This window comes from Myotis myotis, unplaced genomic scaffold (genome assembly GCF_014108235.1).
Source record: "Myotis myotis isolate mMyoMyo1 unplaced genomic scaffold, mMyoMyo1.p scaffold_m19_p_2, whole genome shotgun sequence".
In the NCBI taxonomy this organism is placed as follows: domain Eukaryota; kingdom Metazoa; phylum Chordata; class Mammalia; order Chiroptera; family Vespertilionidae; genus Myotis; species Myotis myotis.
This window is the reverse complement of record NW_023416324.1, coordinates 143,070,390-143,096,781: the sequence shown is the minus strand read 5'-3', so window position 1 is coordinate 143,096,781 and position 26,392 is coordinate 143,070,390. Positions and strand designations below refer to the sequence as shown.

At 36.4% G+C, this 26,392-nt stretch overlaps 1 protein-coding gene across 4 annotated transcripts in view; it reads right to left on the bottom strand.

Moving 5' to 3' along the window:
• Positions 1–26,392, bottom strand: part of ALCAM (activated leukocyte cell adhesion molecule) — a 214,032-nt gene that overhangs the window by 46,952 nt on the left and 140,688 nt on the right. For all 4 annotated transcript variants that reach the window (XM_036350130.1, XM_036350129.1, XM_036350128.1 and 1 more), the window contains exons 2-6: positions 13,523–13,623; positions 9,603–9,822; positions 2,519–2,583; positions 1,227–1,314; positions 586–768 (exon numbers count right to left, since the gene is read on the bottom strand). In XM_036350130.1, coding sequence (XP_036206023.1) covers positions 586–768; positions 1,227–1,314; positions 2,519–2,583; positions 9,603–9,822; positions 13,523–13,623 — 657 coding nt within the window. The remainder of the gene's footprint in view (positions 1–585; positions 769–1,226; positions 1,315–2,518; positions 2,584–9,602; positions 9,823–13,522; positions 13,624–26,392) is intronic.

The following is a 26,392-nucleotide window of genomic DNA, read 5'->3' as shown; positions in this document are numbered from 1 at the left end:
AGTAAAATAATTGAGTTAGGCCAGATAATTAAGAAGTTTCCTTTGTAGTCTATTCTTACAGGTTTCAAATCTGTGAAATAAAGTTAACCAAAACATCTTGGAATACAACATCCTATTTAACTTAAGCAACTGATTTCACTAATAAAATAAATCTCATAATTGAAATGGAAAGCCTTTATCTAGAAGACCAATCAGCCATAAGCCTCTATTCATCTGTCATTCATTTAGGAAAGCATCGAAGGGCATTTTGAACTCCTAGAAAGTTCAGGGCTATGTGTCAGGGCTCAGAACCATCAGAGGGATAAGACTAAGTTAGAGATCTTGTATTTAAGGAACTTTAGCATCTAGCAGAATACAGAAAAAACACTAAAAAAAAACCAATTAGGGAGTGAAAGATATCACAAGACACGTAAGCCTTTATTCTATAGGTCTTTCAACGAGGAAGAGATTATTAGTGTGCTATGGAGTAGGAGTATGGGGTTGAAAGTAGAATCCCAAAATCATTAGCGACTTAAAAGGCTGATAAGCATTTTGAATTTTTTTCCTAATGAATTAAATTGCATAATGATATGTTGAGTTACTTACAGTAGATATCGAAGACTGCTTGTTCAGAATAAACTCTTTTCTGGCCCGATGGTCCATAATATGTCACAGAGCAGGCGAATGGCATTTGTATGTCAGCCTTGGTTGTCTTGTACTCCAGGGATGAAGTCATGGTGTAGAGTTGAGTTACTGGGTCCATTTCTTTTTTAAAAACTATGTCCACCACTGAAGAAAATACAGAACACTAATGACAGGATCTTCATTTAAAAAAAAATCACAATTCTTAATTAAATGCCACAAACACCTTTAAGAAGTGGTTTTGTCCTTCTCATGTATTCAATAGGAGGGGAAAGTGACATGTAGTGAGGTAGGATATCTTTTCAAAACCATGAACCAGAGACAAAGACAGAAATAGAATTCCGGAATCTGATTTTCCACTCACTCTAATTAACTTCTAAAACATGCCACACACAGAATCGTTTTCTCTGCTCTAGATTCTTCTGCACAAGGGCTAAAATGGTGTTTTAAAAATCACTTAGTGATTTAATGGGTACCTAAAGTAACAAATCACATAGTCACAGATCAAAAGAGGGCAACACATTCAGGTGCAGGACAGTTCAAGGCATCCCCAGATGAGAGAAGTCAAAGCAGGTCGTCTGAACTTTTGCCCACTTAGTACCCACCTCCTTCAAGGGGTTGCAGCACTATTCCACTCCTGTACCACGTGATGTTGCCCTCTGGATAACTGTCTTTTGAAATGCAGTCACCCAACTGCAAAATGAAAGAGGAAATGTTACTACTTTGGTTTCCTCAATGGTTGTCAATTTGGAAGCTCAGAATCGTCAGGGGATTTTACCAGTAGAGTCATCCCAAAGTTTTCCTGACCCACTCATTTTCCAAGCACTGACTAAGGGCTGAATGAATGCTCTCTTATATAAAAACAATTATGGTCTTGCCCATTTTAAATTATGCCACAGATGCTGCAACTATTAATAAATAGTAAAAACATTCATGTAAAAACATTATCCATTTTATTTTGTGCATGATTCCTTTTTAACTAAATTCCTTTTTAACACGATTCCTTATGAACTAAATAACATAATTACATTAACACTGACGATTGCCATGGTTCATAGATCTGCATATGCAGAAATCACTAACAGTGTTACAGTGTGGCTACCTCTTCGGCTTCATACTACATCCATTCCATACTACAGTGCATACACCCACCACTTTTCTTCAAATGTGTTTTAACTTTAACATTTATTGTTTATAAACTAATATTATGCAGGAAAAGTTAATATGATTAAAAGAATTCCAGACTTGTTTTTATTCCATCATAAAGTAAAATTAGCTACTGAAATGGGATTATTAGTCAACTGATGTGCCCAAATATGGAACTCCAGGTTTGTCCCTCTTCCATTACAGCCTCCCTCACACCTCTGCTAATGTGATATTTCAAATCTGACTTTTACTTCAACTTTTCAGTAGTTTAATTTGTCAATAGAATAAAGTCCAAATTCCCTATGTAACACATAAGGCCTATCATAAACCAGCCTCTTCTTACCTCTCCAGATTTACCTCTTACTTCACTCTCTCACCTACTGTCTTAGCACTCAAAAGTTCAGCAATGGAAATAACTATGTTTTCCAAAAAATGTCATTCTCTTTCACATCATATTACTTCAAATTGCTGGCCTGGGAAAAATCTACTCATCTTTCATGACTCCATTAAAAATGTTCAGTTCATTCAAACAAGAAAGACATGCTTCTCTCTACTCTCATTTCCCTCTTCTCCTTCAGAAATGGCATCGCCTTCCTCTGTGTCCCCACTCTACCTTCTGCAGACTTTCTGACTGGCACCTGTCACACTGTCAGCTACACAATCACTATCTTGTTTGTCTTGGCATCTGAGGCCCAGAGAAGGCATTTAATACTAGGCTAAGGAAAGCAACTAATCAAAAACAAGTTCTTACCTTTTTCAGCTGCTCTGTTTCAAGAAATGGTGCTTTGCTAACAATTTCAGGTTTAGATGGTTGCTCTAAAGTTAAGTAGAGAAAGGTTTTAAGTACATGTGGAAGTATAAAAATATGTGTTTTGGCATATAAAAATAATTCATTTACTCAAACTAGAAAAATCAAGCAAAACATATACTAGTAGGTTTCCTATATAAAATGTCATTATGAAATCAAGTTAGTCCACCTCTTTAAATATTTGCTTTATTATGTTAAATAGTATTTAAAATGTTTGCAACTCCTTTGAATAAAATATCAATAGTGTTTTCTGGACACGTTATAAAGAATAAATATGGACATGATTACCATGCCCACTTATCCATAGCTTCCAACTCCTTAGGTGAAGGACCTGAATGCACATGAATCAGAATCACAGGGGTACTTGTTTACAATGCAGATTTCTGAGTTCTACCAGGCCAATAGAACCAGGGGGAGGGGCGGGGGTGGTGGTGGTAAGAATCCCATATATTTACATTTTTAACAAGTTCCATAGGGAACAGAGGACACAATAAAGTTTCAGAATCATTGCTCTAAAATAATGAGAAATACAAAATTAATTAAGGGACACAGAGGCCCAACTTTCCAGTATATCTCAAACCTTATCAAGTCAAGTCATATTACAAAACTATAAATGTGGTGATATTTTTCAAATTTGTAAACTGAGATAATGGACAGAAGCATTTTAAATACAGGAAATTCTGTAAGCACAAATTCTGATAGAGGCATCAAGAAGAATTGGTTAAAAATTTCAGCAACAAGGTAGTATTTAAGCTTATTTTATTCTTTTCCACTAGTTTTCTAGCATTGATGAAATTTTTAATTATCTCTAACAATTAGCCTACAGAAAATGGAGATTGCCTCGTTGGCATTGATTTTTTGTGAATTGCATGGTGCAAAATTATTCTATTCTCATATAAACAGACATATAAAAACAACCAGCTAGTCTTTCTTTTATAGTCTTATTATTCATCAACTCCAATACCAAACTAAACTGGCTTTTTATAATTATTACTCAATCTGGAATTCAGTTATCAGGCATGCTACCTACCCTGATCATTCCAGGAGACAAAGATGAAAACAAAAAAGGCGGGGCAGCAAAATGAGTATCACCAGGACTATAAACAAGAAATGTAAACTTCTTCAGATTAATATTGAGAGTTAATTTCCCCTTTGCAATGTTTTATATTATAAGTTAGAATAATGAATAATAATAAATCTGCTTATGTGTGGAACTCATGCACTTTAATTATAGAGGGCCTATTTACTATTAATTCTAGAAATATTATACAATTTTCACAAGTGATTATCTATTTTCTAAATACATATATTAGAAACAAAACATTAAAAAGATAGAAACATATAAAAAAGAAACATAGAAGAATAGAAAGGCATGACAGAGGCAACTACATTGATACAAACAGGAAGTGACACTGAACTCCCTGGTTATTAAAGATGTGATCAGCCCTGGCTGGTGTTGCTCAGCCGTTAGAGCATCAGCCTTTCTCACTGAAGGGTCTCAGGTTTGATTCCTGGTCAAGGGCACATACATGGGTTTCAGGTTTGTTCGGTCCCAGGCCCTGGTTGGGGTGTATGCAGAAGGCAACCAATAGATGTGTTTCTCTCACATCCATATCTCTCTCTCTCTCTCTCCCACCCAATAACCTCTGGTGAGGATGAACAAACAAAAAAATGACCAAGAAAACTTATTAAAAACTGATAAAAACTCAATATAAACAGCAACTTCTGGGAAGCCTTCCATATATCATTAAGCCTTGATGTGATCACTATGTTTAATATAGTATCATTGTGTTCATAATTACAACTCAGAGTTATTGCTAATCATTAAATCTGTTGAGAATTGATGTTTTAATGCGAATATAATACATTTGAAAGAAGTCTGCAACCAAAATATTCAAACATAATGAAAATCTTGGGGCTTAAATAGGTAAACAAAAATCCTTTGGGAACTAAAATCGATAATTTAGTAAAAACTCTCTGAGAGCTGAAGGGAAATAAGATCCTAAATTTATTTATGTGGTCAATCAAGTCAAAATTAACAAGAAAAAATGTGTGTGGTTTTTTGTTTGTTTGTTTCTTCTTCTGTAGTTTCTATGCCTGGAATACATGGAGAGATTTGAAAGATCCTCTGAAAAAACGGAGGCCCTTTTTTTTTTATTTTTTTTTATATATATATTTTATTGATTTTTTACAGAGAGGAAGGGAGAGAGATAGAGAGCCAGAAACATCGATGAGAGAGAAACATCGATCAGCTGCCTCCTGCACATCTCCCACCGGGGATATGCCCGCAACCCAGGCACATGCCCTTGACCGGAATTGAACCCGGGACCCTTCAGTCCGCAGGCCGACGCTCTATCCACCGAGCCAAACCGGTTTCGGCAAAAACGGAGGCTCTTAATACAAAATGTAGGTAGTCAGTTTGCCTAAGTCTCACTACTTTCTAGTTCACCAAAATCACAGTTGAGAACATACTTCCTCTTATGTGAAATATATTCCTCCCTTTTGCCTGGTGAATCCTGTGATGTTTTATCAATTCACATAAGATCATGAATACTTGGCCATGTGTAAAGGACCAACTACCATTAATGTCTTCAAAAATTTATTCTTTTTTCAATAAAATGAAACTAGCAAACCCAAAGAACCTTAATGAAAGAATGCTTAAACTTTAGTCCTCTTTACACTGATTCATCTTCCTATGTGAAAGAGGGAATCACAGTGGGTATTGTGGAAGTAATAGTAATACCTATTGCATTTATTTGAGTTATTTTCTCTTTAAGCTTTTGTTTCAAACCCTCTATATTAACTATATATTCTGTATGTAATTTTCTCTTATATTAGCTTGCAACAATCGATGAGTATTAGTTGGAAGACTATAAAAGAGGACACACGTACTATTTTAACAAAATTGCATATTGATTCCAAAGTGTTTAAAAAAACTTTTCACGAATTATGTCTTAATATGATTCAAGGGTTCATAGAACTGAACTGAAAGAAAAAGTATAGAACTGAAAGAAAAAGTCATGCCCCAAATTTATTTGCATTATTAAAATAATTTTGTCAAGTGTCTTATAGCCAAGTGAGGATGGAGTGATGAATGCAAAACTGCTCTATATCAGCCACAAGGTAGAGTGTTATTATAAAACCAGACACAGGAGAGCTCAATTTGATGTGGCAGGAGAGCAAGGAAAGGCAGGTGAACTGTGACGTTGGCTCAGAGTGCTTCTCTCAGTACTTTGCTAGCAATCACCCCTCACAAATCCTGATGTACTTTAGGTAAACCATTGTGAGCATGGATTGAGCTTATTTTCCTCATGAGATGGGAAAGGTGTTTTTTTTATATATTTAAAGAATTAGAATAAAATATATAATTTAGGTCTCATTTGTTAAATAGGTCACTTTCTGCTTCCTTCATTAGAAAAATTATTTGCAGGTTGACTAACTTTCCCCAGGGAGGTAGGAGGAAGCATGCTCAACTCTGATAAAACACTGAGAACAATATCCAAAGCAAGTGCTAAAATAACTCTGTAAAACAGAGAGAAGAGCGGATCCAGGTGCACACCGGACTCTATGTCATGGGAGCAAGTCTTTCTTTAACATGACAGACACCAGAGTATAAGAGGCTGGACAGATTAGCCTGGATTGTGGTTTTCAAATGATTTCTTAGAGGTGAAGCTCTTCTGCTTCCCTTCATTTCCCCTCTGAACAAATTATCATGAGAAAACTTTGAAATACTGAGTAGGTGGAATTCTAGTTAATATAATAGAAGTAGCTCCTCACTTTCTCAACGCTCTAGAATTGTCAAGAGGATCTTAGGAACACAATGGGAAAACTGGCTTCTAATCCAAAGAATTTATTTTAGTGATGAGGAGGGATGCTTAGCCCCAGCATACTATGAAGTGACTTGTCCAAGGGTAGAAATTATCAATAGATATATAATTATTTCAGAGAAGAAGGAAAGGAAGAGAGAGATAGAAACATCAATGATGAGAGAGAATCACTAGTCTGCTGTCTCCAGCAAGCCACCCACTGGGGGTCAAGCCTGCAATGCAGGCATGTGCCCCGGCTGGGAATCCAACCATGACCTCCTGGTTCATAGGTGGATGCTCAAGTACTGAGCCACCCTGCCCGGCAACAGCACATCTAACAAAGCTCAGTCTCCTGATGACCAGTTCTGTGATTTTTTCCATGATACCACTGACAGCAGCCATTTGGCAATCTGGGTACCCATTTGACCTCTAAGACCTTTGCACAATGACTGGAGTGAATCTTTGAGAACTTTTAAAGGTCTATTCTTCCTTTTCAATGGTATTAACTTCAAATGGACATTAAATGTAAAAACAGTTTGATTTCAATGCCATTCAACTGCCAAAAAATAAAAAGCTGTATTAGTGGTGACAAAGCACACAATTTATTGTGATCTGGGCTGCTTTACTGAAATGATTTCTTACATTTGAGGTATAGGTGAAAACTAAACAAACAACCCTACATTAGAGGTAACAAAGTCATCAGTCATGGCTCCTAGTTTGAATAAATGCAATTTGACTTTGCCCATGAGATGACACTCTGCAGCAAGCTGATCTGGGATTAGCTCACGTTAACCACTCTCCATTCTGTGGTACACAGTGCATGTTGCTAGGTGATTTGACAGAAGGAAACAGAGGACTGATTGATGAGCCTAGTAACTCTTAAGTGACTGCAATATATACATGCATAGCATGAAAGCCTCCCTGCCACAGCTGCTGTTTGCTTTATGAAAAGTGACCCAAAGTAAATTCTTTCTTTTAGAAAATGAAGCGAAGCCCCTATATGCTCTTGTATACATTTTCTTTATCATGAGCTGTGCTGTTCATTTGATAAGCCTTGCAGTGTCCCATGGTTTCTAGTACAAGACTCCATTTTCTAGAGCTTGTAACTTGTCCATTTAAATTCTCCCTGGCCCAGGGCCTGGAATGCAAATTCTGTTTCTGAGAATCACTTTGTTTTCAACAACATTCAAAAGAGAAGGGGTTAGGGGTGCTGAGGGTATGCGGGTGTGAGTTTGTTTTCACAATCAGAAATCCTCTGTATTCCAAAATGGTTTGCAAATTTTATCTAATTAGACCAACTGAATTTTTTTCAGCTTGCTGTAGGGCATTTTTTTTAAAAAAGAGTATAGTCTGAAAATTGTCACAAATGTAACAACCTGGACTTTCTCAACTTTCTTGTATACTATCTTGAGATTAGGTAATTTTAGCCCATTAAAAAAGAAACCCGACAATGACAAATCAAACACAGAAACTTTGGAGTGCTGCGACTTAATCTCTGTACCTGCTGGGGTACATTCTTGAATGTGCTTAAATTTATGACATCATGACCTCATTTAAAAAAATGCTCTCTTTAGAGAGCGTCCCTAGCAGTGTACCATCCATCTTCCTAATGGCACCAACATGAAGTAAAAGAAAGAAAAAAAAGTACATGGGCCATTGCCAAATACAGGTTGTAGTTTTTTTGGGGTGTTTAACAGAAGGCGGAATGACTGACAAACACTTGACAGCTGGTTTGATTCCTAAAATAATCGAGAAGAGTGGATAGTTTCTGGCAAGTGCCTTCTAAGCTAAAAGGTAACCAACTGAAACCTGTAATATGCTTTTACAAGTTTCTTCTGGAGAACAAAGCACTCTTTGAATCCGTGTCATGAAGTCCATAGGAGCTTTGAAGTCCACATAAATACTTAAGGGACAGTCCTCCCTAGTTGCATAGGCTATTACGAGAGAAACAAGAAAAATCCATGCTTATTGCTGCAATACCATGGCCCTCTGGGTTTCTGCCTTCCCTATTTATTTTAATTATTTCTAGGTGCTGCCAAGTCATCAGGAAGCAGAGAGAAAAAAAACTGAAAAGTGAGACCTTCTTCCCTAATTAAAAAGACTGGCATTCTGAAGCTTTGGAGATGATTTTCTCCCTGTATTTTCTAAAATATTATGATGCAATAGAGGTGGGACATTTTATTTGAATATTAAAAGATAAAATACGTTAATTAGAACTTCTCATGTCACTTATTTGCATAGCTATTTGCCAAGTCACATTACCTGTTGGGGCAGGGGAGCCTTGACATAATGACTACGTAGTTACTCCAAGTTTCTTCCACACTCTTCTTTTAACCCTACTCTATGTTTTCCCCGTCTTGTTTTCTACATATACATTCAGGATATGGTAAATTTTGTTATTTTAGGGGGCAATTTTATATACCTACTGAACACTTTTGAAGAAATAAATCAGCAAGCATTAAAGGCTAGGATATGTGTGTGTGTGGGGGGGTGCGTTATACATATACACACATATATAAAACTTAGATGTCTAAATCATAATATAGTTTGGATTTTGCCTGTATTTTATACGTCAAAATTCTGCCTAAAACAAATATATGTATGCATGACATGCATGATTATGTGTATGTGTTGTGTAAATATGTAATATCACAGAATATTTATTTGTACGTGTCAGTGTATGTTAAAGATCACGTGAACAGATTCAGAGACAGAGAAGCATCAATCAGACCATCAAACCTCAGAGGAAAGGCAGGAGAGGGTGGGAGTAAGGGGGAGAGATCAACCAAAGGACTTGTATGCATGCATACGAGCCTAACCAATGGACACAGACACCAGGGGGGTGAGGGCATGAGTGGGGGGGGGCGGGCGGGCAATGAGGAGATAAGGACACATATGCAATACCTTAATCAATAAAAAAAAGTAAATTAAAAAAAATCAAGTCCCAATTCTCACATAGTAATACTTCACATCACAGGAAATTTTAGCCAGCAAAACAACAGAGAATACTCTTTTAGTACCTCACTTTAAAATCCTTTTTGAATTTTTTGTTTTGTTTTGTTTTCCTCACTTACAGAATGCATGAGAATGAAGATCGCTAGAAATCCTCTTACACAGATACCTGCTTATGGAGACACTGCAGAGAGTTCTCCTCTTTCTCAGGAACATTTTCTAGTACCAGCCATCAATCCCACTTAGCACTTATACTGCCGACTACTTACTGAACACCTTGACTATTGTAGGAGCCTCGAACACGTTGTCCTCAGTCACTAGCATGCACACAAATCTCTTTTCATCGCTGATCCTCGCATTACTGATGGACAGAGTGTAGTTTTCGGAGAGGCTCAATCTGTCTTTGTATTCTGGCACATCGTCATACTGCACACTTTTCTTCGTAGAGGATCTGAAGGCAATAAATACTGGGGAGCCATCGGGCTTTTCCTAAAAGTTAAAATAACAATACATTTTAAATACAAGCTTATGCTGATGTTTCAGGATCATATCCAGAACAACAAAGTTTCTTTGGCCGTATTCTTCCACTGATATTTACAGTTGTGTCCAAAAAGAATAATTATGGATAAAGCCTCACATAAATCTTTGGGTACAGAAAATTAATCTTCACAAGGGAAGCTATAAGTTACTTTACAGGTACCAGCTTAAATATCTGAAGAGGGAAGGGCAAAGCTCTAGGAATCTGAGCCTTCCTTGCATCTGGAGGGCAGAATTAGTGACCATTTTAAAACTAACAAGAGCTGGCCTTGTGTCTCATATAAAGGGAAAAAATAGATGTAAACAAATATACAAATGTACACAATGATATTCAGCTAACCATCAGCAAGCATACACCTGAGCTGCAAACATGCCTTTAGCAGTCATGGAGGATTCTTTTGCATATTCATGACTTTAATGTATATACGGTACTTTAAATACCCATTCCTTTCATTTTTCAGCCAAGACTGACACAGCTGACCTTTACACATAGCATAGTTTAATGACTCTTCATGGAGGAACAGTATTTGCCCTTGTGAAATAATCATGTCCATTTAGCAATAGAATCAGATTAATCACTAAAATCCATAGTTTTGCTACCTGAGGCATAAAACTTAGCTCAAAGGGCTTTCATATAAAAGCTTTTTATCAAAATAAAATATAATCTGGGCATACATGGCTATGCCAAAAGCACTAAGACATGTAATTCATTTCTTCGTCTGCTCCCATAAGAATTATCTTACCTATTAAAGGAATTTAATAAAAAATAAGGGGAATCTCTCTTCTACCTACCTCAAGACCTTTGAGAAAATAAAAATGATAAAACATTTTAAAGTGCATAGAGAATTTCAAAGTGTTACATTTTAAAAATTATTAATATTTATCACTGTTCTGGATGCAATGTTTATGTCCTCACTTAACCCATGTCAAAGTCCTAGCCCCCGTGTGTTAGTATTGGGAGATGAAGCACTTGAGAATTAAATAGGTTTAGACGTGGTCCTGGCAATGGTGCACTCATTTGGGATTAGTGCCTGTGTAAGAAGGTGAGAGACATGGGTGGTGTCTATCTCCCCCTGGGAGCACAGAGGAGAGGTTATATGAGCACATAGCAAACTGTCAGCTGTCTACAAATCAGGAGGACCCCCACCAGGAGTCGAATGTGCCAGCACCGCACCTTGATCTTGGACTTCTCAGCCTCCAGAGTTGTGGGACATATCTGTTGTTTAAGTCCATGTCTCCGGTATTTTGTAATAAGGGTCCACACTAATGCAATTACTAATCTAATCTTGGAGTTCCCAAGTTTTAGTTGGTTGAAGATATGAATACATCAATACTGTTCTTAAATATTTTAATTTTGTCACAGGTTTATAATGTAAATCCTTGCCCTAAATCATTACTCATTAAGAGAAATATGTTAGACCAGTACCTCAAATTTGTGTATTCATTCACTTATACAATAAATAATAGTTAAGTTTTGAGTACTTAACTGTATACCAGGTGCTTTATTTGAGCTGTCTATGCATTCATTAATTTAATACTCATAACAACCTTGAGAGTTATGACATTAGTGCCAGACTAGACAATGGAGACAGAGGTTGGTTATGTAACTTCTCTAAAGGCCCAGCTAGTGTATCTCAGCAAAGCAAGATTGGAGCGCAGCAATCTGGCTCCATCGTGACTACCTAGCACCACTCTCTACAGCCCTTAGATGCTGCCTCCATACCAAGCATAGAGGCAGGTACAGGTGAAGAGGTTGTGGGAGTGGGGTGCAAAGGGGAGCACCGGGAGTTAGGATCTCCATTCACTGGGAGGTGACCACACAGGAGGGGAAGAGATGATCCTTCCTTCCTCAATGTTTGTTCCCTTTCATTCTTTCCAAACCTGCCATTTGTCTCTCAGGCTACATTACATTAGAGCTTGTATACTCTGCCTGCAAATCAACAGTTTTCAGAGCACATGGTCCATCAGATGCATCTCATCAGTTTATTGCTGAAGCTTTTTACTACATTAACCATTTGAAAATTGCCATTATTGTTTGTTTCCACTGCCACAGTGCCAGTGCAGCTTAGGTGAAAATTACTCCCTGGGTTATCCTCAGAGAAGTCTGTGATCACAGAAGCTTGCACCATCTGTGTTCTACTAATTTTGGCAGTAAATTTGACTCAACAGGTCATAGTCTTCAGACAGTAGGAATTTTAGGGGTGCAAATAGACTTTGTGGTAGTCTCCAGTCCGTAGGAATTTTAGGGGTGCAAACAGACTTTGTGCTCATAAGCCTTAACTTCATATGCCCACTTGTATAGGAAGTCAGAAATAGTGTAATGTGCGCTGGGTCAGAGAGGCGGGTGAGCACAGTGAAGCGCTTTGTCGCTGCACTGCCTTGCTCTCCTTTCACGTGCCCCTCACATACAGTGTGCTTTGAACTTCGCAGCCCCAGTCATAACAGCTTATATTTTTCATGCAACTATCCATGTGCCAAGCACTGTGATATGAGTTACTTCATGTAACCCTCACAATCCTATAGGGAAGATTATTCTTATCAACTCATTTTATTGATGAGAAAATGGGGATTAATTCGCTGCCCAGAGTCCCACAGTGAGTGTGTGGTAGAACATGCTGGTATGACTTCAGAACCCATATTTTAAAAGAATGTGCTATACCACCCTTTGGTGCAGCCTTAAGCACATTGACCACATTTCCTAAAGTGTGCTCTGTAGAATGTTTATTACAGATATCTGAGGGGGAAAGTTTGTATGGTTAAATAAACCTAAGAAATCAATCAAACTCAGACAATTCAGAATGCACCCTAATATATGAAAAGCTCTGAACTTCAAAATGAACTTCAAAAATTATTTGACTATTAAATCATTTTCTCATTCAAATATATTTTAATATATCAAGAAGCTGGGGCACATTTGCCATTATGTTCAAGGAAACATGTCTATTTTAAGCTTGTAAACTACCATGAGTCTCATGTGACCCAGCATTGGGAAATCATGTCTCATAGAACACCTTTTGTTGGTTTTGGTAACTAAGTTGAGACATTTTGTCAGCCAATGCTACCTAACTGCTCTACATCCGCCTACCAGGGTATCTACCCTCCATTTCCAGATCCATCTGTACCTGGATACTTGAGAAAATATGAATTTGCTGTCTGCAAAAAATGGATAAAGTCAACAATGGCACCTACCATACCAACACAGTTCTGAGACTAAATCACCCGAAATGAGCTTTTAGTACTGATGATTAATTTTCAATGAACACTTGGGTATGCTGGCTACGGCAATAGGCACACTAAGCAGAAAACGCGCACGTCACTGCTGTCTTCCCCGAGGCTCTGTCCTGTACGCCACCTGCTTTTCTCTGGAACTCTGCCTTTCCTTCTGCCTCTAACACTTAAGGTTGGATTTTTTAGATTAATATGACCTAAGAATTAGGTGTTTATTGGCTTTATTTTAAAGTAGCATTTGTTATGTAAGACTTAGGAATTAATTCTTTTTATATATTCAACACATGAATTCTACCTTCTTACGTTTGTACTGCGGCTGAGTATTTCCAATATGTTCATTTGAAATTCACATTCGGTCACAGATGGAATTTTATTTCAAAAACTAGAGGCCAAATTAACCGAACCCAAGGGAGGTCCCACTTACATATTTCCATTTGCCAAACATGAGGTTCTGAGGTACATCGAGTCGGCAAGGCATGATAATGGTATCTCCATATGTTGAACTTACAGTATACAATCCAAGGCCTTAGGAAAAAAAACAACAACAGAGAATATTTTAAGTATTTTCTTGAAGTAACAAAGTACAGTAGTTCCCCTTATCCACAGGGGATATGTTCCGAGACCCTCAATAGATGCCTGAAACCACAGATAGTACCAAGCCCTAAATAGACTACGTATTTTTCCTACATATAGAGCATGGGGCAAAAGTAGGTTTACAGTTGTGAGGATGCAAAACAGAGTTCATTCTTGTACTATTATTAATTATTGTATATTGTTCCATACAAACAATATAAACCTATTTTTGCCCCACCCTGTACATACATATAATAAATTTCTAAATTAGGCACAGTAAGAGATTAACAGCAATAATCTCTCTATATAAAACCATAATATGCAAATAGACCGAACAGTGGGGCAATTGAACAACCGAACAACAGAACAACCAGTCGCTATGATGTGCGCTGACCACTAGAGGGTGCACATGGAACATGGTGGGCATTGGCTGTGGCAGGATGGTGGAGCAGGTGAGTGGGGGCGCCAGACCAAGGCAGGCGCTGGTTGCTGTCATGGGGGTGAGCCTCTGGTGGTTATTGAAAATTCTTTGCTCCTGCACACTGCGGTCCCACCAGGCGCTCACACCTGCTGCTGGTGCCCGGTGCCGGCCCCAATGGCTCAGCACCATCAATGGGTGCAAGTGGCAGCTGCCGGCCCCGATCACTCCTGAGGACTTCTCCACCTCCCCCTGCTCCTGAGGGGCGATGGGGCAGCAGCTGCTGCTGGCACCCACTGACAGCGCCAGCACCACTGGCACCCACTGCTGGCGCTGGCCCCAATCGCTCTACACCGTCAGCGGGTGCTAGCAGGGCCGGTGTCATCAGCATGTGGGAGCTGCTGTGGCAGGAGCAGGGCTGCTGGCAGACAGGGGACCGGGACCACAGAGGGAGGGGCCGTGGGGGGGCATGGAGGATGGGCCGAGATCCTCCCCTGTGCCCACCGCAGCCTCATGGCCCACAATTCCTTTCAAGGTGCACAAATTGTTGCACTGGGCCCCTAGTTAACAATAAAATAGGACAGGGCAGGATAGCATAAGATTTCATCAAACTACTCAGAATGGTGCTCATTTAAACTTATGAATTGTTTATTTCTGGAATTTTCCCTTTAATATTTTCTGACCTTGGCTGTCCATGGTAACTGAAATTAAGAACTGAAGTCTTGGATTCAGGGGGCAGGGGAGACTGCTGTAAATACATTTTAAGATATATATCTTGACGTTTATTTATTATCATTTTATCTTAAATGACATACTAAAAGTGTGAAGCTAGAACATATATACTAGTACTATCTAAATATCATCAGCTCTTATTTAGCTACTAAGCCTTTGAATGTCATGCAATTCAAATTTACAGCCTCCCTCCTCCAATTTTATCAGGGAATACAAAGAGTGTATTCCCAATGAACACAGTGAAATCTGTATTTTCTCTGTATTTTTTAAAATATATTTTAATTGATTTCAGAGAGCAAGGGAGAGAGAGAACGAGAGAGAGAGAGAGAGAGAGAGATGGAGAGAAAGAGAGAGAAAGATCAATGATGAGAGAGAATCATTGATCGTCTGCCTCCTGTACACTCGCCACTGGGGCACATGAGCCCACAACCAGGGCATGTGCCCTAATGAGGGATCTAACTGTGACCATCTGGTTCATAGGTCGACACTCAACCACTGAGCCACAAAGGCCGGGCTCTCTGTATTTCATGGGAAAAACATTCACTATATTTCAAAGAAGTGTGGAACTAGACAAAGATGAACATGTATTAAATTATCAAAACTAACTTCAAATATAATTTTCACTTGAAAATATCATATTTATCTTCTGGAAAAAATTTTAAAGTATTAAAAACTAAGAACTAATACATATAGGGCTGCAATAAATTTTAATTATAAGTGGGAAAATAAGCATGAAAAGGGCTTATATTGTAGAAGTAATGGTTAAAACACTAGTTTGAATTTTAAATAAATTATTATCACAATAAGAATTTGTTGTATGAAAATTCTTCATAAAGTATTTACAAAATGCAAACAATCTAACTTAAACCATAATTTGCAACTAAGGCACTGAAAACTTCTTACATTTATTTAATTCTATATAAAAATATGTAAATGATAAAAATTAAATTGTAAAAAGCAAATACTTCACAATTTTTATATATGTATGTAATAAACTATTCAAATCCATATATATTCATGTAGTTTTAGAAAAAACTCAGATATTTAACTTGTCAATAATACTTAGGAAACACCTCAGATTTTTACCTGATATTGTTTACCATAATCTTTAAGATTAAATATTTTTATAATTAAGATATAGAGTGAAGGATATAGAGTGAAGGGGCTAAATTTAATGGTAGAGAAAAATATTTTGTCCACCAGGTGGTGCTAAAGTGCAAAGCTAAGGCAATTTGCAACACATAAATAAGGCCATCTTATGACTTTCTGAAGAAACAGGGCAGGGTGAATAGCATATTTCACCATTACCCACGAATCACAACACACACAAAATTCCATATTGGGATAAAAATAATTAACCTTTGTAAAAATAAAAACAGTAATAAAATCCCTATTTAAAAATTCTGTCAGTTAAGGAAGCTATTTCCCTTTAAAGCAATTTTGCTCCAGTGAACAAAAACATTAAAAAGAATACAAATTTTATGTATTTATGTCACATAACAACTAGTTTCCAGAATTTTTAACATTGTCGAAATAAAGCACACATGGTATAACCCACAAGAATGTGGTTTTCACTTGCTATTGGAGATAAGATGTTTACTAAAATTGTTTACTGTATCTTCAATGCTATAATATAAAAATTACCTCAATATTTTTTTAAATTACTTAGTCTTTCCCATGTTGTAAATTTAACTCCTTTTAACTTCGATCCATTGAAAAGCATAAGCCTGTAAATGAAGAGATGATCTCTTCAGCCTTATTAAAATAAAAATAAGAATTGTGAAGAATGAGATCCATGGTTGCAGATATGCCAACTAATCGGAGTTAAGAAACCGCTTTATTTCACAACACAGAATAACTTTCTACAATTCTTTAGCTTCTAAACATGGAATTTTAATCGTGCATTTTAACATCTGTTAATGCATTAACCAGGGGCAGGTATGCCAAGCCAAGGAAACCATTTTGTGATTTAATGTTTTGTTTTATTCAACAGTATATAGCAAGGTGTTTGAATATGCAATAACTCTAAAATAATCTGGATCTATACCTTAGATTATGGCAGGACATCCACCTCTAATTATCTCATCATGATAAAAGCACATCTTTCAACAACTGACGATGCTCCCATAGTTAGTCAAGAAGTGAAAACAACTTACAGGGCTTAGGTACCAACGAGAGGAATCGTTTGCCAGATATACAGAGAAGCAAGAGAGAATTCCTTTTCCAAAAATGTAATGCTTCGTGCTTTCATACAGACTCTTTTTCTTTTATCTTCCCTAGAGAACTTTAATGTGATATATATATACACACACATCAAATTTTATTAAAATGGTAAAGCTCTACAGATTTCAAGTCCATAGTGTATTAGTGATGAAAGTGCAGTCACAACAGGGAAGGGACCATATATGTTTAGTCTCTGCATCCCTATGAGCAGCTCCTGGAATAAAATGGGCTTCAAATAAGGTGATTGCTCATTTGAACATTGTGGAGTCCTTTCCATTTTGTTTATCAAATTAACTTTTGAAAATCAGTAACGAGTTGACAACACTGGGATTTTGAGAATTCTTATTCCTACCATATATTCTCAAGGGTGTCATAAATTTTGTTTCATATAAAACAGGGATTTGTTTTTGCATGGCACTCTCTTGTTTGAAGAGAAACAATATCATATTTTTGTAAGAGTTCATGGATAAAACTACAGAAAACATCCCCCCTTTCCTTTCAAGAGAAATTAAGGGTTATTTGTGCTCTGTGATTTGCAAATGATACTATGAAATGTCATTTTGTTACTTGTGATGACCACAATAATTTAAAGATGATTTAAAGCAGAGATAATTTAAAATTATTTAAAAATTAATGCATTGAGTCTTTTAATGACAACTTGACATCCAAAATTAGCCAGGGAAGGACTCTTTAGAACATAAAAAACATAAGGAAAATATGACATGTGACAAGAATCAGGCCAATAGGTAAAAGATCAACAGTTACAGACAGAAGCACTGGTCTACAAATTTAGGGCAGAAAGAATGAATGATAATCAATTGGGTGGAATTAGGGTCTACAATTATGATGATTTTAAAAATAATTTTCAAGTTTGTTATAATCATCAACCTTCTTCTTCTGATAAGAGTATACTGACTTCCAGGTTCACCTGAGAGAAAGAGTAAATGCTTAAACGTGGGAGAAAGCTAATCTCTCCAACTCCGTAGGGATGAAGTGGCTACAAGGACAACTGTGGTTTGGTGATGAATTGGCAACCTGATTTCTAAAGATGTCTGTCTTTAAGATGAAGTGCCAGTGAGACTAAAAGTACTTGTCAACACAAATGATTCTGTTTATATTTTTCATAGAAGAGATTTTTATCTTTGAATTGCCAAGTCTGAATTAAATTTACCTTAGAATTTCCTTACAATTTTCTTCCTATAATATAAGTTGGTTAAGTTATTTATAGTTTTGTAGTCTAGAGATTATTGGACATTATTGCAAATATAGAATGCCTATGATGTCCTTTCTCAAAGAGGTTAAGTGTAAAATATAGAAGAAATGTGTGTGTGTGTGTGTGTGTGTGTACAAGTTTGTGCACTTTTATGTGGTACATGTTATATTTACATGCACATGCATATGTTATAAGAAGCTTTAAAATGGGCTAGAAAATAACTACATTTGATGTGTTCTATAAATTTAAGGTATAGTTATAAATTATTAATACTGATGTTTCTATAAATATGCCCTGATATAAAATAAATTATAAAAACATATTGTATTTGAAAATATTTGCATAATTATTTAAATTTTTATGAATAATAATTAACTAAAGATAAAGAACAATAGAACTAGAAAGGATACATAGGAGAATTCAGTGAAAATACATGGGAAAATCACAGCATAATAAAAATCTCTTGACTAAATAATCCTGACATATAGACTCTCAGGCAAGTGATCATAAAATATAATTGGCTCAGGGCTTATAAGAAATAACTCTCAGTTATACAGAAATGGTAGATAAATTTATTTGTGCAAATGAATTGTTGTGGAGAAGTAGGTAGAAATAAGAAAGTTATTCTTAGAAGTTACTTTCACATTTATTTGATGAATTTGACAGGTAAACATGCTAGTGTCCTAATATGCTTTATTAATTAAGATATGTACAACTCTAAAACATGTAAATATTTTGTTACATCAGTTTTTATCTGTGTTTCTCAACTTCATCACCACTGACATGTGGGTTGAATACCGGTAAATCTTTACTGTGGGGGACTGTCCTGTATATGTCAGCAGAATCCCTACCTGTGCCCATTAGATGCCAAAGTACCCTCCTCCAGTTATGACAAGAAAATCTTGAGACATGACAAATGTCCTGTGGGTGGAAAATTCCCAGCCCCAAACTCCAGTCTAGTTGAGAACCACTAGTTTAGATTTTCAACAATTGGCCTGCTTCATTCAATAAAATGTGGTTTCCAATAAAGGGAATTTTGTTACAAAATAGAATCTTCATGTAGGACTAAATAACATTCAGTAGGACTGAATATGAATGAAGGGATGGATCTAGAAAAGGCGCATAAAACACCTTGCTATTATCAAATTCAAACTTTTTTTCCTCACAAAACATCTTATAGTAAACTATACAAGGGCATTGATTCCTGACTCTAGGAATTTGAGATGCAATCTCTTCACAGAAATGTCAAGAAACATTCTAACAAATCTAACACATGTGCCACAATCAAACACAAATTATACATGCTACTTAGTATATGTACTTTCTAAACTATACATGTACTTTCTAAACTATATGACATTTTATTTAATACTAGTGGCCTGGTGCATGAAATTCATGCACATTAAAAGGGAATTAATTAGAGGAAATATTTTAATATTGCTATTTTCCCTTTCTCTATAATAGAAGTGTCAGAGATGAAAGAAAATTAGTAAAATGTATATGAAAATATCCCTCCTTTCAGAGTCTGGGGTGCGCCGTGGGACCCAGAGTCAAGTCCCCGCCCATCTGCACATACCTCAAAATCGTGCAAGACCCAGACCCAGCCGGCCCCACCCCCGTCAAGCCCCACAGGGCACAGGATGTGGCCTCAGGTCCCCTGACCCTGGTGCCGGGGCGGGGGGTGCAGCCTCAGGTCCTCTGGCCCAGGCTCAGGTCCCTGGTCCCAGCATGACAGCATGATGACCATTTGCATATTAGCTCTTTATTATATAGGATGATAATATACTATAGTTCTTTTAATAGAGAGTGAAGTAGATAGCTTTAAAGTATCTTCCAAGCCTGTGATTTTATGATTCAATGACATAAAGTTATTTCATATTTCTTCCCATACTTTATTGCATTAAACAAGAGCTTAAGATATTTGTCAAGGTCATGTGATATAAAACAAGTAAGACTGTGTGTGTGTGTGTGTGTGTGTGTGTGTGTGTGTGTGTGTGTGTGTGTGTTTCAAGGTCCTGTAATTCCCAAGTAATTTGGAAAGGATGGCAGATGGGAGAAGAGAGCTGATGAAACTTAATGTTATTTTGAGAAATAGATAAAAGGGTTTTTCTCCTCTCTCTTTCTTTTTCAATTTCCTTTCAGTAAACTTAAATAGTTGGGGGCCAAGATGTGTCTTTGCTGAATCTGAGCAGGGATACATTTGCTTAACATTTACTTTCTGCATTGCCTTTCAAAGGGTCATATATCATAAAGTAGGTATGATTGTATAATTCCTACAAATAAGAAAATCAGTAATTCTTCCTGTCTCTTTCTCTCATCAGTTCCTGCAATTCTATAAATTCATTACCATGTATCTTTAGATACAATGGTGAGGACATTGTGGAATCACATTTAGAGGGAAGAGGACCATCTTATTAAATTATAAAATACTGCTGGTATACAGAAATATATTTTAAGATATATGCTCTTCACTCCCTTTCAAATTTGGTATATTATAATGCTCAAAATATTTAATTATTTAAAAAGTATAGGCCAATGTAAGAATCCATATTATGTCTTACAAAGGAGATTTATAAAAACCATACATATTTTAAAAGAGCATCAGTATTTGCACTACTGTGCTGAAAACTATCTTCACAATTTACCATTTCCCCATGGCTCAGTAAACTATAAGCATGGAGTGACCTATGAGGCTGGATAAGTCATAATCCTTCCCAATTACTTTAGGCTTTGCCCCATCTCTCCTTTATTTTATCATTGTTCCTTAGGCTCTGTCTGAATTTCTGTATATCCTTAAGGCCCATCTCAAAAATCATTTATTTATATCTTCATGGATCATCTGTTTGTAGAGCACCAACTACAGGCACATTGTTAAGTGTTCTTTGTGGAGAAAACACATAAAAAGAATACTGAGGCCTATTCCTCAAGGAACATGAGGGAATTCGAATGCTCTGCTTAAGAGGTTAACTAAGTGCTGTGTGAATGCATAGAAAAGAACCCCAACAATGGGCTTGATGATACAGATAAAGGCTTCTTGGAATAAATTTCATTAGTTTCTATAGATAAGAATTATGTCACCAGAATGTCATGGCTGGGACCACATAGAGTCAGTAAGTGACATTTGGTCTCCTCTTTGAGGCAAACTCCACTTTTTTATTATAGTAATTTCTACATAGTAAATCTTTGGCCTTCATAAGGAATATGTCCTAAGACTGGCAATTTTCCCAAATTCATAAATGCACATAAAACTTCGCTAATAAAATGCAATAAATTGTTAGATCTTTTTAATATCTCTTTACTTTCAACACTAGCATTTGAATTCCTTTTGGGGCTACTATAAGTTATAAGCAAAAATTCTATTTAGAAATTATTTAAAAGCAAGAGAATTGATTTAAGTAATACATGCTTATTTTTATTTTTTGAGAAATGCCACATACATTTTAAATCAGCAAATGTACAGATTTTACTGTGCTTGTTAGACTTTCTTAACTTTGGGTCCATTAATGAACTCTAGGGCATCTGTAATTCCTCTAAAGTAATTTAAAAAGCCCCCAAACTGTGGTATAAAAACATTTGTTTTTATATAAAGAGAATTTAAAGCTTTCATCAAATTGTCAAAGAGAACACTGAATAAAAATAAAATATTTAAGGTTGAATAGAAAGTATGGAAGCACAATTTGATGGTATACACCCAATTTAAAAGGCTAACATGCTTTGATCCCGTCATTCTACCACTGGGAATCCATCCTACAAAAGTTTTTGCACAAATGCACAATTGTATACAAATATAATACAGCATTATTTTGAATACTAAAAAACTGTAGTAAAATAATGTTCATTACTATAGCAATAATAAAATAAAGTGTAATCCACACCATGTTATACATTAACCCATTGAAAAGAGCTGAAAACCAAATATATTGTTTCTTTTCTCTATATATTGTGTTCACAATTTTTTATCATTTATACATTATCATTTATTCATTGAATACTAAGTGCCTACTCTGTGCCAATCACTGTTCCAGGTCCAGGTTGGAGAATTCAGCAGAAATAAGTAAGTAAGTAAGTAAATAAATAAGTAAGTAAATAAATAAATAAATAAATAAATAAAACATGATAAACCTGCTTGCATGGAGTTTAAATTATATATATATTTAATTTTCCTTCAAAAAAGGGAAATTTGTCAGTATAATTCCTCTACTATACTGCAAGTTATTCAAAGGAAAGCCTACATTTTACTCATTTAAACATTTTTTGCAGCACCATTTGCAGGAGCTCAATAATAAAGGGTAAAATAAAGCCCACTGCACTATATTGAAAGAAATTCTCAAGAACATATTCTAGAGCTTGTATTCTTTTCTCTGCATTTAGCATTCCAGAAAGCCATATGTGCTACTTTTTGAAATTCTAAGGCAGTGGTCGGCAAACTGCGGCTTGGCAAACAGCGGCTCGTGAGCCACATGCGGCTCTTTGGCCCCTTGAGTGTGGCTCTTCCACAAAATACCAACTTCTGCACATGGGCCACGAAGTTTCAATCGCACTGTACGTCTGTGCCCCCACGTGATATTTTGTGGAAGAGCCACACTCAAGGGGCCAAAGAGCCGCATGTGGCTTGCGAGCTGCGGTATGCCGACCACGGTTCTAGGGAATCCAACAAATTGATGGTGAGAAGTGCTATGGTGATTAGAAGTCAGTATCTTAAAATTGTTTTAAAAATCTACTTTTGTCTTAAAAAACTTTTTAAGAATATATAACATACATGCAAAACAGTGCACAGATCTAGCCTTTTGGGAACGTCACTGAAAGCACCAGACTTGAAGGTTTCTTTGGCAACTCTCTGCACATTCTTTGTTCTAGTGATGAGACTGGGATTCCCACACATTTGTCCCACAGCTGAACTCTGTGTTTACTATGTCATCATTCCTCAGTGACGAGGCTATGGGTCTATGCCAACATGTCAAACACTGGTCTCTGTGCAGGGACCAACTTAAATACAAACCCCTAAAAACACTTAATGCTGTGTGTTTGTATATGGAAAGGACAATATTCTATATTTTATTTTAAAGTAGATTTTCACAGTGAAGAAGACTAAACAGTAGACTGTGTAAGCATATTTTCCTTTATACTATATAGTTTGCTTATTATAAATGAATAACATTTATGTAATTAATAATTTATGTTAGTTGAAGTTTATAAAATTTACTATTGTCTATTATCACACTTCTCCTAATGATCTAGGAATTAATGCTGTGTGTTTTTAAATGCTCATTTAAGGAGAATCATATAATTGTTCTGCACTCAGATAATTACTCAATATAATGCTCACATGGAGTTTAAATTCTAGGCACATCTATTTTAAATATTACCTTCCTTCTGCTCTCCTTTCTGCATTAGTTCTTGCATTAACTATATTCAGATCCTGAGGACTTCAACTGCGAACTAGCTTATCAAAAGAGGTAAACAGAAGAAACCAATATTTGAAAACTCCTTGGGTTAAAATAATGAAAAGGAAAGATGAATACATTTATGCTCCATTGCTTTGCATATTTTTTGAGCTTGAAAGTCCAGGCTTAACTACTTAAGAATTTCAGTTGTATCTGAATGTGAAACTTACATTTCCTGTGCATTTTGACATAAATCATATTGATATTGTGAATACAGTTCAGTTATTTTTAGCAAGAACAATAACTGTACTGTATTCTTGAAAACACTATCAATAGGAAAGCAGGCATGACACTTCATGAAAAACCTTAATTGTATCATCTGAAGTAATGGAAACTTGGAATTGAGACTAGAGTCTGCCTTCAGAAAGAGTTCATAGTTATTATGACATTAGTAAATTTGTTTTCTGCAAGTAATTTAATGCCATGACAACTAAAAGACCTCTTGATTTGAGAAAATCAAAGCTGTCCTTGATAACACTCTCAAATCCCCAAACAACAAATTTCTAATAGCTTTACTACTTCTCAAAATGTCTTAGGAAAGATGTATCACAAAGACTTTTAGCTAATAAGGTCATCATTATTTCACAGAAAACTTCACTTAATGACAGCCTGTGCTAATTGTATTACTTTACCATTTAAAGTAATATTCAACAGCATTAGATAAATTAAATTTATCATTGAGGTAATGAATTACCAGTGATAGCAAATTAATTGTTAAGGCAGAGTAGTAAACTTCTGCTTCTGGACTGGTTTAATGGTCTTTTCCAGTAGGTTCACTTCTGGAATATTCCATATTAAGTATTTAACTAGGTACCAGAAAATGTTTACATAGGTTGAAATATGTTTTTGCTTTTTTTTTTTTCACATGAATCCCAATTAGCATTGCCTATGTCTCCCAAGGATATATATTTCAATCAAACATGGTAAGTAATAAAGGTTAAACATCTATTTAATAGGTTTTCCCACATATTCAGCACAGATTGCTGGCTGGTTTCCGAGACTGAAATTTGTATAAATTCCATGCTTTTAATTGACAACTCCCCAGAGGTGTTGTCATATAATTTAAGGTCATAGGAAGAAGATGATGGCTCTCCATTGCACTTTCCTTTTCTTTAAGAACTAAACTCAGCTTACTATAAAATCTAGTTTTCCAGTTTTGAGGAAAAAGGAGAAATAGAAACATTTTTCCAAGATAATATTTTTGAAAGAGATGAAAACCACAGGAAAGATATACAATTTTAAAGTGATACAAATAGTTATATACACCTAGGAAATCAGCATAATCTGTTCTATGAAATGGAAATCATCTTCCAGACTTTGGGAATCTTTTGTCACCTCAAAGACCAAGTGAGCTTGGAAAACAATACCCATTGTAGCTTGTCCACAGTGACAGCTCAATGAAGTAACTATGGAATGCATGAACTTGGAGAGACAATGCTGTCATCTATTAATATGAACAATAACTTTTTATATATTCCATTTTCCCTGACAGTTATTATTCTTAATTGAAGAGTGGGAGGAAAAGTGGGAAAGAGAACAGGATAATTTAGGAAGGCAATGAGTAGTGAGGAGAAATATAGAAAGCTGTATTGAAAGGTAGTTTTATCATTGCTAAGGGTGTTAGAGTGGAGGAATGTTTTAATGTGCATATGAAATCTGGACCTGAAGTTGTCTCCAGCTTTGAAACTGTCCCTTACTCCCAAAGACTTTAACTCTGAAAGCTCCATTTCATCGTACCGGTGGCCAATTGTAACTTAACCAAAGAAATATGTGCATATACGCATAGCCCAATGACAAAGACAATAGTGCAAGGAAGGCCTGGAGTGGAGCAGGGGCCAGGCAGAGGTGGGTGGTGGGGGAGAGGAGATGGAGGGAGGAAAGAGGGGAAATGGGGGCATCTGCAATACTGTCAACAATAAAAATTAATTTTAAAAAAATAAATAAATAAAATGTGCCATATTTACACTTTAATTTAGAAAACTGTTTAATGCACCACAGAAGAAATTTTGGAAAACTAGCTATCATGGACAGGTAGGGAAAAATAAACTAGATAAAGGAAAGAAGTTCTTACAAGAAAATGGGTCTTCTGTAGACTGTGATCCTACAGGAACCCAAGCATGTGAAGTGCTACTAAACTCTACACGGGTACACCTCTCCTGAGAAAGGTACCTGTAGCTGGTTTCCAAGCTTGCAAAAGTTTATGTCACATCTCACCTGCTCCTGCTATCCATCTTCACAGCCTCATATAAGCATCACTACATCAACACTTCCTCTTTACTATTCATTGGGGGGAAAAATGTTTGTGAGCTTTGATGGACATGAAATGTACCTCATAGCCCCCAACTGCAGGGACTGTAACTTTCCAAGGAGCCCAAATGGGACACTCTACTAGCCACCACCAAGTTTGTGTTAAGGTCACACTTTCTACTAGCAGTTCCCAGCTCATGACTGAGTGCAGCAGCGACATGAAGGCATGCAAGGTGCTGAGTCAAGGGACTTCTCGAGATCTGACTACGGCCAAGGACTCCCCAACTTTCTGACAAACGTTCCTTAGACTGCATGGCAATTTAGGACACGTCCACCAAACCTTCTTTTCCTCAGGGTGAGGTTTACTGTACATTGCAGTCTGGTGATTCCCTCAGCTCACCAGCTCCCTCCTCATTTTTTTTCTAACATTAGTGTTTCCTCTAA